Below are 20,045 nucleotides of genomic sequence, written 5' to 3'. Positions count from 1 at the left end.
TACATGCATCTTTGCGAATCGCAGCGCCGACGAGTCTCTCTCGATCCGTTTATCATTTTTGCTCGAATCACGTAACGTCCGAGATGCATCGAGTCTCGTGTAGGTCCTTTTTTTTTCTTTTGTTTCATGGTCCGGGAAACAAAGAAGAGGATGGGAACTACATAATTGGATATCGAATATAAAGAAACGCGAGGATATTTCGCATAGTTTTACATCGCAATTTACAGATGAGACTTGTGCTTTTCTTCCATTCATTTTGAATGCAAAACTAAAATGCTTCGGGGTTGTAATTTATATTGTAAGAAAATTTTTATATAAATTGAAGTTTTATATAATTGTTTTTTTTTCATCCGAGTCTTATTAAAATAATTCGATTGAGTTGTATTAAAATAATACATTCAATGATAAAAATGATTTAGGAGCAATATATATAGCACGTAAGCAACGATCGCTATATGTAGCACAAATTAATAAATTATTCTCAATGTAATATTTAACTCGTGTACTTCCCTTATAAGTACAAATGATTTGCAAAATTCTCTGTCGCAAGAAATTAAATAAACGACATATAATCGAGGCCAACTCATCGTTCTCGAAAGTTTACCGCGGACTATATAGGAGTATATAATTCCTATGCCCACCCACGTTAACGGAGGAGACCATCTTACCTACCCAGAAAAGAGATACATGTCCCGAAACTATAGAGCTAAACGTTTCTCACGAAATGTTCAACAGAAAAAGCGACCCGGCATTCATTCTGCGGGCCCCGAGAGCTGTCCCCATGTCCCGCTCCTTCCATTCTTTTCGTCTTACGCAACCAACCGCCTCGAGCTAAACGTCAGAGACTGGGGAGAAGAGCGGTTTTTCTGTCTCTCTTTCTCCTTCTATCGCGTCCTTCCTCCTTTTCTATTCTTACTCTCCATCTCACTCGCTCGCTCTTTCGGAGCCATCTGGCGCTGAAGCGGCACGCGCTGTTCAACCAGCACAAGCCGCCTCCTCTTCTTCCTCCTCTCAAGCACCGCAATCGCTCTCTCTATCACGTTCACCCCTCGTATCCTCCCCTCCAACCCGCAGTCTGAAATCCAACCACTCCGCACTCTGTCGAGGTTCCGCTTGCGCCACCAACGCCACCGTCGCCCTCTCCCTCACCACTACCACTACCACTACCACTACCACTACCACTACCACTACCACTACCACTACCACTACCACTACCACTACCACTACCACTACCACTACCACTACCATTACCATTACCATTACCATTACCATTACCACTACCACTACCACTACCACTACCACTACCACTACCACTACCACTACCACTACCACTACCACCACCGCCACCACCACCACCATCGCCGCCGCCGCCGCCGCCGCCGCCGCTGCCGTCGTCGTCGCCGCCACTTCACCCGGAAACCTGAACGTTAGGGGGATCGAAACGATGTAAACGCGAGAGGCGGATTGAGAGAGGGTAACGGAAGCGAAAGTCCGACGCAGATGGAACGATTACAAAGTCGGTAGCGGCTTCCTAAATAATTCGCGCGCTTCCTTCGTCACTTTGACACACGTATCTGTGCCGTCTATATCCGTCACGGAGCTGCTATGTGTAATTTGAATTCCGCGAAGCGAGACAACTTGGCGAACTCGGTCAACGACATCCGCGCGACTCAATGTGCAGCACAACATTTGTTTTCAAAGGAATACTTTTTTTCTAGGCTTCTAAGCTCATTTCTAAAAGTTCACAAATATTTTTTCATGCAATTCTGAGAGGGGAAAACCTATTTTATTTTATGTATATAAATTGCAACTTTTATATTAAGTAAATATATTGTTTTGTTAGGTTAGAACTCGGTCGGTACTTCGGTATCCCCTTAAAGGAATGTGCTCACGCATACCATTTGTCAAATTAAATAAGACAATTTTATTTCCTCGAGATTATTTTAATCGTAACGTAATCATAAGAATTTTATCGACATAACATGCATAAACGCATGATTAATATTTCGCGATTTTACATTGCAAAATATCAACACATAGTTTCTTAGAAAATATTTACGACTTTTTTTTCTCTCGGATATTTAATTACGAGGTCGAGACTGCTATTTGGATGAAGGTAATTTAGCTTTTTGTAAAACGCGATTTTACCAGACATTACTCGGAAAGATTAAAATCTTCTGTTCGATAGCGATGTAAGTTACACAAGTCATCAAAACCGCGATATAATCATGAAACTCTTGTGATCTATACAATATATAAGTATATATAATAAGATAGTAATTTACATAAATAATATGTGCAATTATCTTATAGCTGCATATTACGCAAATTTTATGTTTAACAAACGAAAGCAAACACTTAAAATATCAAACACTCAAACTATTGTTTTCAATTGACTTTGCGTAATTTTTCTTTCCATACACGAAAAATTTGTATCAAAAATTAAAACTTATATACTTCAGTTATATTATAGTGTTTCATACATCAATATATAATCTTCTTAGAACAAGATTTGATAATTTTAAATATCTGTCAACAATATTATAATTTTATTTTAATATTATAATAATTATCTAAAAAAAATATATTATTATCTTAATTTTATTATAAAAATTTTTTTGGTTTGAATATATGTCATTATTATTTAATATTATACATTATTATTTATAACATTATAATAGTCATCTCACAAAAATATATAATATTATTATCTTAATTTTATCATAATAATTTTTTTGGTTTGAATATATATTATTTGTCTATCTAATATTTTTCTTCATTTATGAAAATTATTTTTAAATAATAAAAATATATTTTTCTTGGTAGAGAGAGAGAAGTATAATAAATATCTTCGAACAAGCACAATTTATATTCGTTTAACGCTGTATAATCTTATTTACACGTCGAGAATAAAGATATTGTCAAAACAAAGAATATTCTTTTTTTTCTGTTATATCTCGCTAAAAAGATACGTCATATGTGGAGCCAAGAAATTAAGGTTATCGTATATATATATATATATATATATATATATATATATATATATATATATATATATATATATATATATATATACTTTTCTCATTATTATCGCCCGACAAAAATTCCAATACACATTGTCAATCAACTATGTCACATTATACATTATTTATGCGAAAATGTCTCTTCGTTGTTATAAAATGATTCATCGCGATTATCTTAGCCGCGCAATTTACAATGGCTATTAGCCAGCGCACACAATTACATTATACCGTCATCGATCTATTTCGACCCGAAGGCCAAAATTACCAATACGCTAATTCTTGTAAACGGGTAATTAACTTCGCGTCGCGGCCTGCCATCGACAAAATACGTTTCCGCAATAATATCCTCTGCATGTTGCATGCACTACGTTTTGCGCGTACCCGCGATGTGCAATTAATTCCCCCTTTCACGAGGAACATTCTCGCAGCTATTGTAACGGCAATCCAATAAACTGATGTGGCAATTAAAATTGATCGTTAAGCCGATAACAACGTGCCGTACCACTCTTTCAAACTGCTCACGTGTTTTAAAAGCAGCGCCGAGCGATCATATCGGTATATAAGTCTCAATTTTCACGAACTGAAATAATTTTCTTCGCGATAGCAACAAGTAAAAGGGTCGTTTTCATAAATAGTGATACACTATGCAAAAAAATTGAAAGACCAATTTTCAAGTAAGTAGTTGCAACTTCCTTAAAAATAATCGGAATAAGATCAATAAAAAAGTTTCAAAGCTTGAAATTTCGAGTTTTAGTATCTTTAACCCTTTGAGTCACGAATTTTTCTAATTGTCAGTATTTTATAAAATTTGGTATATAAGGGTTTTTGGGGTCGCTGATTACGAATCCGTTGTCAGATTTTCAAAATTCAAGATGGTGGATCCAATATGGCAGACGAAATTTGACTTCCGCCATACTGGATCCCTATATTAAATTTTGGAAATTAAATTTTTTTTTCCTTTAGGTTCAGATTCTGCGATCTAAAAAAACATTCAGAGAAAAAATTTAAAAAAGAATACGACTGTTACTTTCAATTTAAAACAGAAAATATTGTTTTTTATATATTTTTTTTATCAAAAAAGGAGAATTTAACAAAAAAAACACGGTGGAAAATTCTAAAAAAATTCTGAAAAATACTTTAGAGTGTACTAAGATTATAAAAAAATTGTCGTATTTATTGTCATAATAGATTAGTAGAAAATGCATTTTTTCGTAAAAAAGTACATTTTAACTTATAATTTTGACTGTTTGTTTATATATGGTATTTTTGCAATTAACAATTAATGATTGTTCATATTTTTTTTACACTTATTGATGTTCTACAGACTTTGTAGAAACAAAAAATCCGGTATTTGTTGATAAAAAAGTAGTTAAAACAATAAAAAATTACTAAAAAAGGTGGGTCTCTGGGTGACCCGCTGTGACTCAAAGGGTTAAATGAATTTCAATTCTTTCTATTTGTTACAAAATTACATTGTAAGGAAAGCGATGTCCGCTGATTGAACATATTTTTCAAAAATTTGTCCAAGAATACTGAATTAAAAAAAATCCTAACACGATTTCTTTAATTGGGTGTTAAAGAGCAGAGTTTTAGTTTTAATTTCATTTTTTTAACGAATGTTCTATGATTTTTTTTCGCCGAGATATTCATTATTAAAACAAAATCGAGCTATTGACTTTGAACGCCTATAACTAGTGAAAAAATATCGTACAATGTATGTACAATGAATGTACAGAGAAAAACTTAACACTTCGGCCTTTTGTACGAGTAAATGGAATGCTTTATACATGTAAATGTTGTAGAGTTCATGAAAATTTTAGCGTTTTTTCGTTAACTTTCATTGATTTAAATAAAAAAAAAAAAAATAAATAAAAGTGCAATATTTATTTGATTTTTAAGCAACAATTACGCTTTAAAAATGAATAGTGATTGAAAAAACAATAAGAGCATTTTAAAGTGTTAACTTTTCTCTTTAAATTTCTTTTTTATATAGTGTATAATATATTCGACTACATATTCTGAATTGTATACAAAAAAGTGCACTCGAATAAAAAATTGATTACTACGTCAGTAAAACCTAATGAGTTACTGTGAAAATATTCATAATTTATACATAATTTATACATGTATTGCGTGAAACATCAGGTTGAAATGTGAGATATTTCAAAAGCATTTTACCGTCTCTACATCGTTTGTAAATGTCACCGAAACGCACTTTGTACATTTGTAAACTGCATTTATTGCTTCATAGTGAGTTGATAATTAACTATTAATGTATTATGCTACATTTATGTCAAAAACAGCATTACCCTTGTATCAATTTACGAATAAGCCAAAGAAGAAAATAATTAAAAAGTTCTTTCTTCTTCATATCGGTAAATGTGTTTATCTTGCAATATCAATCTCAAATAATTGACGAGAACGAAGAAGGAACTTGAGCTCTGTGTGAGAGAACTACCTATATCGATCTCAATATCATCTATAGTGTCTAGGACTTTAGGCGCAACAAGTTTCTGTTAACGCTTGGAAAAATTCTACGTATTAAACGCGTCTAAAAAACGTATTTATTTATTACCTATGCTAATAATAATTCTTCATGCATAACTATTTAACAAATTGCGTTCTTATAATTGAGATTTTTGTATTTGAATATAAGCGAATTAAAAGTAAAGTTAAGCATCGCATTATTTTTTGAAGAAAGGATATTTCTCTATCACGTTTGACACATAATGTACAAAAAAAAAAAAAAAAAAAAAAAAAAAAAAAAAAATTCTTGCTCTTCACTCTTTTGACAATATCTTTAGTTTCAAAATGAAAACTTTGAAGTGAGATTACGTTGCATTAATAAAAAAAAAATTTACTTAAATAAAGACATTTTATATAATTTAACAAAAAAAGACATTCTTGTTATTTAAGAATAATTTTTTTAAAAAGAGGAAAAAATTTTGGGACTATGCAAAACTATAGGAGACTATAAATTATAAAAACTACGAAAGTTAATATTGTTGAAATTTAAAATTTTCAAATTCTTCCAAGAAGATTATATTGTTGCATATATATAAAACAATTTATAATGTTCTTAAAAGAATTTGAAAATTTTAAATTTCAACAATAATTATAAACTTTTATAATTTTTACAGTTTTACAGTCTTATTATAGTCCCAACAATTCTTCTTCTCCATTCAAAAAAATTATTCTTAAATAACATGAATATGTATATTTTTTTTTTTGTTAAATTGTATAAAATGTCTTCATTTAAGTAAATTTTTTTTTATTAACACAATATAATCTCATTTCAAGATTTTCATTTTGAAACTAATAACTTTAATGAACGCGTTCATACGAGTATATAAATTTTGATTTGACATTTCTTTTTTTTTCTATGTAGAGTTTACAATCATTATATATCTTATTAATTATATATAATATGATATTAACTTTGAAAAATTAAATGCATTATTTAAAAGATTATCTCGATAATTGTCTTTTTGTTTTTGAGTAAAAACGGCAGTATCGAAATTTTTTCCGACAGATTAAAAATCAAATCTTCTATAATTTCTACATAATCGATCAATAAATCCTCGATTGAACTATCGTGCAAAGTAATTGTCAATGATAATCGGTCTTCGTTTGTAGGCTGCACGTGCAAACTCGAGGAAATAAGTTTGTCTGGAGCAACCGAGTGAGTCTCTAAGTGTGCAACGTTGTCATTCGCGACGGGCAATTTGTTGCAACTCGCGTGAAACAGCTTTTCGCAAGGAGTAACACGACGATGAACGGCAGTTGTCGTGGTAGTTTGCACAAGTGTTTCGCAGACAGAACAGTGCTCCATATTTGATGATCAATTAGCCCGTAAGCCGACACAATTCGCATACGATGTTTGTCGCGCAGTAACGAATATCTCCGATATATCTATATTATCTGTTACTCGCCCACTGTTATATTGTCACAAGAGAGCACAAAACAAACGTGTGTTCAACGTCACTGGTCGAGGGCAATGAACGATATTTATGGCTTCCTCAGGACTTTCACGCAGAAAAATCGAATTATACGACATAGATAGGTGGTATCGCGATAGAGTACCGATGTGTTTGACAACCGTGGATTAGAATGACTGACAATCGATCTCGAAGAGAATGTACGTCTGTCACGGATACGACTTGGAGACCAACTGACAGCTAGCATAAATAGAGGAAAAGATAAAACAGAAAAAAAGCATAGGTCAAAGCTTTAGACGAGGGGTTTACTATTGTGTATAATATTTTCTAGTAATAAGTTACATCTCCCTCCCCTCGTCAAAAAATATGAAACATACATGAGAAAAATAAAAAATAAAAATAAAAAGAAATATTATCTCTGCATTTCTCGGAATAAGCCTATTAAACTCTCTTCTGACTGTTTCTCGTTATTTCGATTGCATCAAAATCATTATTTTCTAAAATCCTTGGCAGCGATACTTTTCCATGCATAACTGACTATCGCAATAGCTTTGCAACACTGACATTTTACCCAGCTCAATCAGACATTTTGTTAAAATTGTTAAAAAATTTCTATTCTCAAGAAAGAAATGTGAGATAAAAACCAGGCATTTTTTTCAAATATAACGTTTTAATTCTGAATCTTCTCCGATGAGCATCTCGTAAGAGATGTCGATTTTTAAACAGTATTTAATTGCTCGCTTAACAGTCTCAGTTTCTATCAATAATGAATTATCTGTGCAGTGCTTAATTGACATACAATTGTTTTCATCTCAGGTAATAATTTTGTTTTTTGTTTATAACGTTTCATAAGCCGGACGTATATTGCTTTTTTTATTTGACAACTTTCGATTTTTTAGAACTCTAACATCTGAAGAAGACCCAAACCAAGGGTCGAAACGTCACGTAACATTTCATAAGAATTAAATAAATATCCTTTGTCAGTCAGGTCGACGCTTAAGATTATTACACTGTTAATTCTGAATATTAGTAATTGTATGCGAAAAAATTCTCGAAATAGCAATTGATGTGGAGAAAAATTTATTTTCTAAAAGATACAAAAATGTGGAATATTCTCGAGTGACAATTCGCTGCTGAGGAGACGACATCACTGGAGTCAAACAGAAAATATCATCCACGCCATTCGAGATCGTATCATCGCTCACTCCAGAGAAAGAGTAGCAAGAAAAAAGCGGGTACTGGGAGCAGTGCGCCCATATAGGGCCCACGCGACAGCCCACAAAACGACGAGTTAGGCTTACGAGGCAGACAGCCCAACAACCGACTGTCTGTCGGGCAAAATCAATACGCGGCGGCGACAGGGAGAACTTCCCCTCGCCCCTTCCTTTCATCCCAGACTCTACCACCCAACTATCCTCTTCCACCTCCATTCTCTGCGCCTCCGACTCTCTTCTGTTCCCCCGTATCCTTTTTCGGGATGCCGCTCACTTTTTCTCTCGCTCCTCTGCCGAACAAACGCGCCACCCTCGTACACCCGCCACCTCGTCGACCCCCATTCATAACCACCCTCTCTACCTCGTTCCCTCTCCATTAAACCAGTCGACGTTCTTTACCGGATTAATAAGTTGTACTATTTTCATCGTACTCGAGAAAGAAAGCGACTTTGCATACTAAATATTCCGAACCTCCGCACTTAATTCTCATGCACAGGAAAAAAAGTAAATGTCAAATTAAAACTTACATACTCATATGTTCATTGTTTTATATGTTCGCAACAATTTATAATCGTCTTAGAAGAATTTGAAAATTTTTAATTTCAACAATACTATAGTCTTATTTTAATACTATAATTGTCATCTCAAGAATGCAATAATTATTTTGACTCTCAGAAAATTATAGTCTTCGATTTGAACATGTATCATTTTCTATCCAATATTTTTTCTTCTCCATATTAAAAAAATTATTCTTAAATAACGAGAGTATATTATTTTTAGTTGAATTGTATAAGATATATTCATTCAAGTAAATTTTCTTTGATTAACAATATAATCTCATTTCAAAATTTTCATTTTGAAAGATATTGTCAAAATAAGAATATTCTTTTTTTCTGTGTGTAATCAAGAGAACTGTGTGATACTATTATCTTATTTTTCTCATAAACTTTGTATTTTATAAAAAAAATTCTCTAAAATATGCATACATATAATAAAAATATTTAATTGTAATAAATAGAAAAAAATATGTATCTGATTATTTTCAAATTTATATTTGCTTTTATTTGCTCAATAAACCTACTGATAAACTACTAATAATTGCATTATAAAATCCCATGTATAAAAGTAAAGCTATAAATAAATAGCTATGATAATAATAAAAAAACGTGAATCTTTTGTCAAGCGTCTAGATTTTAACAGACAAATCGAAGCAAAAAAGGGAGTACAAGTCGAAAACAGAAAGCAGCACAAAAGGAAACTAACTGGAAGTTTATTCGAGCTGTAGAGTCACTTGTCAGTGCTGCCGAGAGCGTTTCTACTTTGCAAGGTGGTCGGCGGTGGTTAATTATTAATACACGCCAAGCCAGAAGCATTCTTCGTTAAGAGAATTTGTTGAGAGAAACACCTTGCTACATGAAAATTCGTGGTATTTGTTCGCGAGGCATCTATAGATGCAGATTTAGCGTCGTAAATATTCGATTAAACTGCTTCCGAAATCACATCACTCGAATTGAATTGAAATTAATCCTTTCGGAAACAATATATCTTTAACCCTTTGAGTCACAGCGGGTCACCCAGAGACCTTTTTTTCGTAGTTTTTTTATTGTTTTAACTACTTTTTTATCAACAAATACCGGATTTTTTGTTTCTACAAAGTCTCTAGAACATCAATAAGTGTAAAAAAATATGAACAATCATTAATTGTTAATTGCAAAAATACCATATATAAACAAACAGTCAAAATTAGTATTTTTTTACGAAAAAATGTATTTTCTACTAATCTATTATGAAAATAAGTACGACAATTTTTTTATAATCTTAGTACACTTTAAAGTATTTTTCAGAATTTTTTTAGAATTTTCCACCATTTTGTTGTTTTTGTTAAATCCTCCTTTTTTTGATAAAAAATATATAAAAAACAATATTTTCTGTTCTAAATTGAAAGTAACAGTTGTATTCTTTTTTAAATTTTTTTTCTGAAGGTTTTTTTAGATCGCAGAATCTGAATCTAAAGGAAAAAAAAATTTAATTTCCAAAATTTAATACAGAGATCCAATATGGTGGAAGTAAAATTTTGAAAAAAAAAAAAAAAAAAAAAAGAAAAATTTTAGAAGTAAAATTTTCCGCCATCTTGAATTTTGAAAATCTGACAACGGATTCGTAATCAGCGACCCAAAAACCCCCACCAAATTTTATAAAATACTGACAATTAGAAAAATTCGTGACTCAAAGGGTTAAAGACGTGTGTGTATAGAGTTTTTTTCAATTCCATATAGGAAGTTTTATTATTTACAGTATATAGTTCTACACATCTATAGTAACATATGTAGTCGGCGCACAATAATCTACTTTTAATAAAGACATAAAGTCGGCACATGAATTTATCAAAGTTTATTGATCATTATTGTCGCTTTTCCACGATATTAATTAGTTCTTTCGTTGAATATTATGTCGCATGTTTGACATGTATAACGGTTGTTTGACATCGCGAAGGTTATTTTGACAGTTTTAATATTATTGGTTAAATATTTTTTATTGGATAAAAAAATGTATAAAAATTTATTGGATAAAAAATAGTTTACTAAAGATTATTAAAAAAAAGGACAATTTTTAAGAGCACTTTAAAATAAATAATAAAAAAAATAATAATTAATATATATATATATATATATATATATATATATATATATATATATATATAAATGTGTTGTATATTAATATATTTTTAAGTAATAAACGTATGCCATCTAATTATAAGTAGTAATTTATCAAAAAATTTATTGTACATCAAATTGTTCAGATAAAATTATATTCCTATGCTGTAAAGTTATTTAAATTCTGTTGTGTTAATGATACTGCATTATTAGACAATAGATAATTAATTCTATGTTATGTCATCTTTTGCACAATAACTAACCATTTTCAACTTTATATACTCAACTTTATAATTTAATATTTATTGTTTTATTCATTTTTTTGTATTTGTAACTTAATATTCAATCTTAAAAATCTGCAAACTATTAATATTTATAACGCAACATTACTTTTTTATATAATATCCAATTTCTTTTTTATTTATCTCTGTAGTTGGTAAAAAATGTTTAATTGATATAATATTTAAATGTTTAATAATATATATATATATATATATATATATATATATATATATTTAAAATGTACAATATATTAAAATATTTTTTGTGCAAAAAATTTTTAGATAAACAAATTACTTAAATAGTATTAGATAGCAAATCAAAACAGCATTTTCAATATATATTAAATATATATATGCAATATATTTAATATACTTAAAAAAATCAAATGTAGCACAATAAATGGCACGCACTTGTAATGTTCTAGCAAAATAATAAAATTTACATAAATCTAAAAATTTGATTGTGTGTATATGTAAACATTGTGTAAACTCATTTTGCAATTTTTGAAATCTCTTCGTTAATAAATATTAAATAAACTATAAGAGTAATTAATACTTATTTTTTTAATACGTAAATAAATTATTATAAGATTTTTAATAGATAAATTTTAAGCTAATATTCTCTGTTAAAGTCATTTAAAATTAATTAAAGGATCAAATTTTGTTTTTGATAGCTCTATTTATACTTTATCGATTAAGTAATGGACACAAATTAATGAAGAAATATGAAACGGTAATCCCCAAAATAATGCCTGAAAAAGTCGTTAATCGCGCTTTGGCACCAATTACATGAGACAACGAGAGATGGACAACTACAGCAAAGTCGAGTCTTTTGGTCGCCCAATTAGAATAACAATGAGTATGTCGATGATGTCGGTTATAAAAAGATAAGGAACACGTCACTGGTATCGATTTTTGCAGAAAGACTATAACACATACACACTTTGGCGAATATCCTCTTTCGCTTATAGCAAGTAAGAGGGAGAGCGAAAAGGGTCGCAGATGAACAGTGTGTACGTAGACAAACGGGACGAGAGGGCTGACATCTCGTCCTACGTTTACCGTAAAGAGGGCGGACGAGCGAGAACGAGTCGAGGAGAATAGAGGATAGGATGGCGGGCGTGTTGACGAAAAACGACGGGGCTGGCTCTCTAATTCGAATTTAGGTGTTGGGCGGGTTGGCAAGTGGGCGCAATGCGGTGTCACGCTGCGGGCGTTTGCTCTTTCTCCTTCAATCCCTCTCTGACTACTCGCCATCCCTCCCCCCTCGCCCCTCCTCACTTGTATGCCGTACTTCACCTCCCTGCACTTTAACCCCCCCCCTCCCCTTACTCCATCTGCAAGTTCCTCGTCCGCTAAGCCCTCCGCTAAGTCCTACCCGACACTTCGAGAGAACCACCCCTGAGGTACTCTCTAAGCCAGATCGACCGACCTTAATCGACCTCCTGATCTCGACGATCGTATTATACCTACCCATCTATTCGCATTTTCCTTCCTCGTTTCTTACGAAGAAGGCGCGACACTTGCTGTCATTTCCACGACTTCTATGTTTTTTTATTACTTTTTCAGAACTTTTCCAGTCATGACATTTGCCTGCTGCCACAATTTATCGACAAATTCTTATCACGGATTTAAGGTAACTGTCCCAGTTGTAAATCATGTCCCAATAGTAAGTCACTTTTGTTTTTTAATTTATTTTATTAAACAAATAATTATTTAATATATTTATCATAATTAATTATTAAAAATATTTAAAAAGAAACATTATTACGTTATCTATTAGTAAAATATCACATTTTTAACTTAATTATAATATTGCAAAAAAATTAAAAAAAGAATTTTTAACTGGCAGTGTTTTTGTTTAATCTATAGTGTAAATGTCAATAGTAAGAAAGGCTACATATTTCGTAAATGAAATAAGTTTACATTTCTCTCTTTCGCAAAACAAGAGATAAGTTGTTTCGTATTGCAATTGAGACAAAAAGATTACAAGTGACTAACAATTGGGTCATCAATAGACGGTTATTAAAATTTAAATAATTATTTTACATACAAATAAAAACCCTTTTATTTTAATTAAATATGATAGCTAAAAGTTCAGAGAATTATTAGGTAAAATATATATTCGATTTATTATACTCCTTTTTTTTAAACATAAAAAAATCGTAGTCAACGACTTTAAATGACTTATAACTGGGACAGCTACCTTAGTTGCATAACATATATATTTAAAAATACAATTTAATCAAAATTAGCCGAAAATTGCATTCGGAATAGAATTAGATAAATAATTCGATAATTAATTAATTTTTAAATACTAGCGCTTTGCAAGCGCTGATTAATATTTAAAATAAACTTTAAAATCCCTGCAAAAAGATAGTATCCAATTATAAATTTCAATAAAGAAAGATCAATTCCAATTTCTGCTCGGTTTACAAAACTCATTATATGACATGACATTTACACTGCTGATTAAACAAACACATCACCAGTTAAAAATTCTTTTTTTAATTTTTTTGCAATATTATAGTTAAGTTAAAAATATGATATTTTACTAATAGATGGCGTGATAATGTTCCTTTTTAAATATGTTTAATAATCAATTATAATAAATATGTTTAATAGTTAATTGTTTAATAAAATAAATTAAAAAGCAAAAGTGACTTTATTATTTTTAAAAATTTGAAGTGTATCATATGAATGATTAAGAAAGTTATTATTTTAAATAAAAGCCACAATTTTTTATACGTCATTTTTCATGATACGTGTAAAATTATAGATACTGTGGATATGAACACAAATTATCTTCAAGAACGCCGAATATATCATTTGATTATACATTGACCTTAATACAAAAATTTTATAAGATTTAAGTTTAAAATGAAGTAATTTTCAAGAATAATTTTCCGGAACGGATATCATGATGGCGTTAATAATGTCTTAATTCCCAAAAAGATCGTTTATCCAAAGTTAAAAGAGTTTATAATAATTCTAAAGTTTAGTATGTTAATTGGCAAGTACTTATACAGTACTTTTAAGGTAAAAGTAATATATTTTTTTTTTACTCCTAAAAAAATCATATAAAGTGAAAAAGAGAGAGAGAGAGAGAAAGAATCAAGATTTTTCTATTTCTTAATAAATTTTCTTCCTGAAATATTTACATTTCTTACAGATTCCGGAAATTTGCAAAAGACAGAAAATCTTAATATTTTTTTTAAAGAAACGTTGACGCCAAATGAATTAAAATTTATAAATAGAAGAAAACATAAGAGAATATTAAAATATTCTGTACAAAAAGGTTATTAATATTAATCCTTGTAAGTTACAACATTTTTTTTATTCTATTACTGATCACACATATAGATCAATGTGTTGTAGTTTTAGCTGTCTTAAAGTATTTAAAAAAAATCTACAAAAATTTATATATATAGGATGTTTCATTTTAATTTCCCCAGACAAATATCTAAAAAAATAAGGAAGATACGGAAAAACGTTTCAGATAAAAGTTGTTTGATTGGAAGGGAGACATAAAATGGTGTCACTTATTGACTTTGAATAGTCGTTTGTAGGTCACATGAAGATCAGCTTCAATTTCTTAAATGAAACTCTCTATTACATATACTTGTAACTCTTCTCGAGACCTTTTCAAAATGCTATAATTTTATTCACTTCGAGCCGTTATCTTTCGAAGTTATCGAGGTTTTTATGGCAAGATGTAAGTGGCTGTAAGCCAATCAAATACGTAAACTGTTCATTATCTGGTTTTGATTTTACATTTTTACATTACATTTTTTGTTCAGCAGGTCCATAAGCTACATATGAGAAAAGTAGATGATTTTACCGATATCCAATTTTATTTATAAAATTTTATCTCGGTAAAATTAGCTGGTTTTTTCATATATTGTATAGCTTATGCCCTGCTGAGCAAAAATGTAATAGACTCAAAGCTAGACAATGAACAATTTATGTGTTGATTGATTTACAGCCTACCTACATCTTTCTTACCGTAAAAAACTCGACTTTGAAACATCTGACACAAAGTGGATAAAATTATAGTGTTTTGGAAAGGTCTTAAGAAGAGTTACAAGAATCGGAAATAAAAAATAAAAAGATTTAAAAAATTGAAAGTGACCTTCAAACGATTATCCAAGGCCAAATTAATGGTATTATCTTTTGTCCTCTTTAGAACAAAACAACTTTTACCTAAACGTTTTTCCGTATCTTCCATACTTTTCAAAATATTTGCCTGGGGAAATAAAAATAAAACACTGTATATATTCCTCGACATCTGTAGAAAATAATCATGTACAACAAAAGTTAAAAAATAAATTTTAAATATTTTTTTTTATGATTAAGGATGCATTGGTCAAAATATTAACAAAAGAATGAAAATTTCGTAGACTGATCTACTATTTCTGATGATTATTTATGCAAAACTTGAGCATAATTCTCTTAACAATTTCTAAATTATTTAAGTTTAAAGTTAGTAGAAACTAAAAATTATAACAAAATATGTTCATCATCGTTATTTTATATTAAGCGTACATATATATATATATATTTTTATTTTTTCATTTTTTTTGTAGTTAATCTAAGAGGGTAATCATCATAAAAAATGTTGATACTGTTTGATTCTTAAATAATGTTAATTTAAGAATAAAATAAAAAAATTTAATTAATTTTTTAACTTTTACATAAATTTTATTTTTTGATACTTCAAAATTCTTTTTAATCCAGATCTATATATTTAATTTTTTAAATTGTATAAAAGTAAGAAATCTTTTCTTAAATTTTGATAGCTTCTTGCTTCTATTGTCAAAAGATATTTTATTGTTAATACATCGATAGGATCAAAATGACTCATGTGTGACCTTTAAGGATTAATTTTATAAGTTTGTTCTAATCGAATTAAAAATACGACTTGGACGGCCTGCTCGAATACAAGTTTACGACTTTTAAATGGAAGGTTTGCACGGTGGTCTCACGCGTTCAACGGCGTAAACTCGAAGAGACGTTCCTTCTTCCACAGGGGCGTGCATGCCGCCGGTAAGTCAGAACGAAAAAGGAAAAGAACAAAGCGAAAGTGTTACAAGTTAACAGCAACAAAGCCACGAGGGAACCTTTCGCGGCGAGAGAATTTTTTTCCGGCGAATAAAAATATAACAAAAATACATACCATCGCAAACATATTTTCATTTTTTTACGTTTTAACATTATTTAATTTCTAATTGTTTATTTAATTTTTTTATGTAGTTTATTTTATTATTTATTTTTTTTTTATGTAAAATATATGTATAAACGTATAATATATGTGAAAATTATTGTTTAAACATAATGTAGTCTGTCCCACTTTAGAATACGCGTAAAAAAAAAAAAAAAAAAAAAAAAGAAAAAAACAAAGTACTGCAAAATTTAATTACGAACCGTGTTTGTGTACATGTATAAGAAATATATGTATATTTGCAAGATAGAAGCGTAGGAAATTTCCAAGAATATTTTTTTACTTATAACTCGAGACACTATGGGGAATATTCGCGAAAGTGAGAAAAAAAAGATAAAAATAAAATCAATAGTGAGAAAAAGCAGCAAAAACCATCAAAACCTTGGGATTTCTACCGTCAGTCTCCTTTTGTCTGTCGAATTTTTAAGAGTACCACTCACGTTTTATCTACTCCACCCACCGTCTTACATCCTACCTTCCGCTTCGTTGAGTCTGTACAGATATGTGCACATGTGTATACATGTATGTATGTGTGTATAAATGTATGTATAAATGTGTGCGTGTGCACAAGCACAAACAAACGTTTTAAGTATAGAAGCAAGACGTACAAGGCTTTGCCATCCGTCTCAACGATAAGATATCAATCTTCGCTTTATTAATCGAATTTTACTTTAAAAGTAATATTTTACAGTAAATAAAGATTCACGAAATGCAAGCATAACTATCATTATAGAATTAATTAAATCCGGATATTGCAATTTTTGCATTACAGCGAATTTGCATTTAGCTTTTATAAGGGAAATTTTCGATTAATTTGATATTGTTTAATTATTAAAAGTGTTTTGATTACTGAAAAACATTTTTTGAAAAGTTTTCGTTAATCGTTTAATTAACAAGTATTTCCCGAGTTCATTACCATTCAATCAGATGAGAAAAGTTTAAAATTCGAGTTTACTTGAAATGCTTCAAGCACGTTAACTATTTTACTTAAAAATTATGAAATATAACATTATCATTCTTATTTCATTTTTCATTCTCGATTAAAAATTGAAAACATTTTCTATATATCACGTACAATATTAAAATGTATATAATTAATGCATTTCATTTAAGATTCAATTATTACTTACCTTGTTCCTTCTCCGGAATTTTTGCAGGTGCCTTCTTATCGGGTGCCTTTGGTGAGCAGTTCTTTCGCACCGGCCTCACAGTTAATGTCGGTGGAACCTGTCAGAAATAAAACATACAGCTGTAGTAGCCTGTTTCCGTTTACGCATAACAAATTTGATCGTTCATTATGCGCCTGTTACATCATCCATTAATAAGCGATGTGTACTGACCACTTTCTCTGACCTCTCGCCGGACGGTAATCTAGCTATGGCCGCGTCAGGGCTGTCCTCGGGCGGTGGAGGTTGCACAATCCAATTGTATTCTCGCTTTTCAACTGGCAGGCCCCATCTCTCGTATTCAAGACTCTGTGTGCGCAAGGTCTCGTAACAATCCAAGCAGACAACCGCGAAATCGCCATTCTCTAGCAACAGACTTTTCTCTGGCTGCCTATGATACCTTAGGAACGGAAAATCTTTCACCGGCAGTGCCCGTACTCGTTTCCTGTACGTCGTGATGCCGCAGACGTAACAACAATAATCATGGGTGTTATATTGCCGTTCGTTAGGGTTCACTTGCTGACCACTGGAAAGAGATTCGTATCGACGCCATTGCGCCAACAGTGAATGATAACAAAACGTGCAGACCAAAGCGGAGCCGTCCTCGCGTAGCTGCTCGGCGTTTGGCGGTGACTGATGATGTAAAAGTTCTGGGAAGAATGGAGCGTTTCGACCCTGAGGATGACCGTACAGGACTCTCGCAAGAGTCAAATCGCTATGCAAGCCACACAGGAAGCAATATATCGAACTACTCGAAGTGCCCGGATTGCTTCCAAATGTTCGATCCGAACTAGAACTCGGTGGCGTAGCGATTGACCGATTCACGTCACCATTTGGATGTGGACTAGGAATATCGTACCTAGAATTTAACATAGAAAATATAAATAACTTATATTAATTTTCTTAATATCCAAAAAAATTTTTCAAAGTATAATAAAAAATATTTTTTTATTATTCAATATATGAGTTAATCAAAGACTATTGTACAGCTGTCAATCTTTTATATAAAGATTAAATCACAGGTTTATTATAAAAGTGATATCCCTCTAAACACTTTTTCTCACTCAACTATTAAATCGCGTAAAATATGCAAATCGATTAAGAATAATGGCTAATGTAATTCGCGATGAACTAACCTGCGGCGTTCTAAAGGAACTCGTTCTGCATCCATACTTTCCCATTGTTGTGCAAGATGATTCACACAATGACTACATGCTAATACCCTGCCATGGCTATCCATGCAGGCGTTTTCAGACGTACGTGCCATTCCTCTCAAACAAGGAAAATGCATAGCATGTGAATTCATTCCCTCTGGGCTCGTGGATAACCTAATAATAATAACGCGATAAAAGATAAAAAAATTCTCTTATTATATCGCAATAAGATCATATCTCTTTTAGATTATAATCTTTTTAATGATAAATAAGTATTTATATAGGACTCTTACCACTCCATATGTGTACGGGGATATAATCTCTCACAAATATAGCACCTATAATTTTGGCCAAGCGCGACGGTACCGTTTTCCGCGGGACCATTACTGGGTGAATTTCGTTGCCCGGGCATGGGAGTTTTTACGGTGGTACTGCTTCGTTGCTTGTTTGCAGTAACCGTCGTAGTTTTGTTCAAGTCGTATGGCTTAAAGCGAATATCGCTACCAGCTGAATTAGCTGGAGATTTTGCAACAGCGGGCCGTGGTGAGGTACCTGCTATAAGAAATTTATAATCTCTTTAGACGATAAACATCGAAATAAACTTGTATAAATATTCTTTGAGATTAATAGAGATTAACCTTGTTGACGGAAATCCATATTTTGCCCGGTTGGCTGTGCCTCGTGATTTTCTCCGATATGCATTTGCTGCTTATGTGGGATAGCTCTATAACAAATGGAGCAAACCTGCACCATTCCCTGAGGACTAATAGGACTAGCTCCTAGAGGAGGTCTCAGAGAATAAATATAAGGAAAGTACGCCTCCTTCTCGGGATTAGGACAGCAATATAGTAGTCTAATACTGGATGAAGGGTACTCGAGAGCGCAAGTGTAGCAAATAAACGTGGTTGTATCCATTGTAGGTGCTTGACGTTTGCGAAGCGTATAATTTCTATCACTGTGCGGTACTCCCTGCCGCGTGTAAGTTTTCCATTGTAATAAAAGATGGTTCTGACACGCTGAACAGGCCTAAAAAAACCAACGTACAAATCGTTATGCAAATTTTTTTTTTTTGTTAAATAATTGACAAATACGGCGACAAGAAAATATACCTGCACTCGACCGGCACTGTCCATAGGTCGACTTCTGCTCGGCCTGGGATGAAGCATCAGTGACGGAAAGAATGGTGGAGGACTGGAAGAAGGGTGGGGCGGATTTGGCAGTGGCTTCGCAGCGATGTGACTGAGAGATCCTCTCTTGAATTCGTCCCCGCACACGTAACACACTTCGGTGACGGAGTTCTTATCCGGCATCGATAAATCTAGAATGCCAGTGCCGACACTAGACGACGATCCGTCGCTGTAGATAGCTGTAAATGGAATGTCAAACAATCGGTT

General features: G+C 31.8%; 1 protein-coding gene across 2 annotated transcripts in view; it reads right to left on the bottom strand.

Annotated features, from left to right (window-relative positions):
* The window catches only part of Px (MAP7 domain-containg protein plexus), a 110,532-nt gene that overhangs the window by 85,263 nt on the left and 5,224 nt on the right, over nt 1–20,045 (bottom strand). The window contains exons 3-8 of one of the 2 annotated variants that reach the window (XM_072893948.1): nt 19,761–20,017; nt 19,290–19,677; nt 18,945–19,203; nt 18,634–18,825; nt 17,672–18,356; nt 17,462–17,558 (exon numbers count right to left, since the gene is read on the bottom strand). In XM_072893948.1, the coding sequence (XP_072750049.1) occupies nt 17,462–17,558; nt 17,672–18,356; nt 18,634–18,825; nt 18,945–19,203; nt 19,290–19,677; nt 19,761–20,017 (1,878 nt within the window). Of the gene's footprint in view, nt 1–17,461; nt 17,559–17,671; nt 18,357–18,633; nt 18,826–18,944; nt 19,207–19,289; nt 19,678–19,760; nt 20,018–20,045 lie in introns of both variants that reach the window. The other variant, XM_072893947.1, reaches the window with a different exon arrangement.

Source organism: Anoplolepis gracilipes, chromosome 6 (assembly GCF_047496725.1).
Source record: "Anoplolepis gracilipes chromosome 6, ASM4749672v1, whole genome shotgun sequence".
In the NCBI taxonomy this organism is placed as follows: Eukaryota; Metazoa; Arthropoda; class Insecta; order Hymenoptera; family Formicidae; genus Anoplolepis; species Anoplolepis gracilipes.
This window is presented reverse-complemented; position numbering and strand designations above follow the sequence as displayed.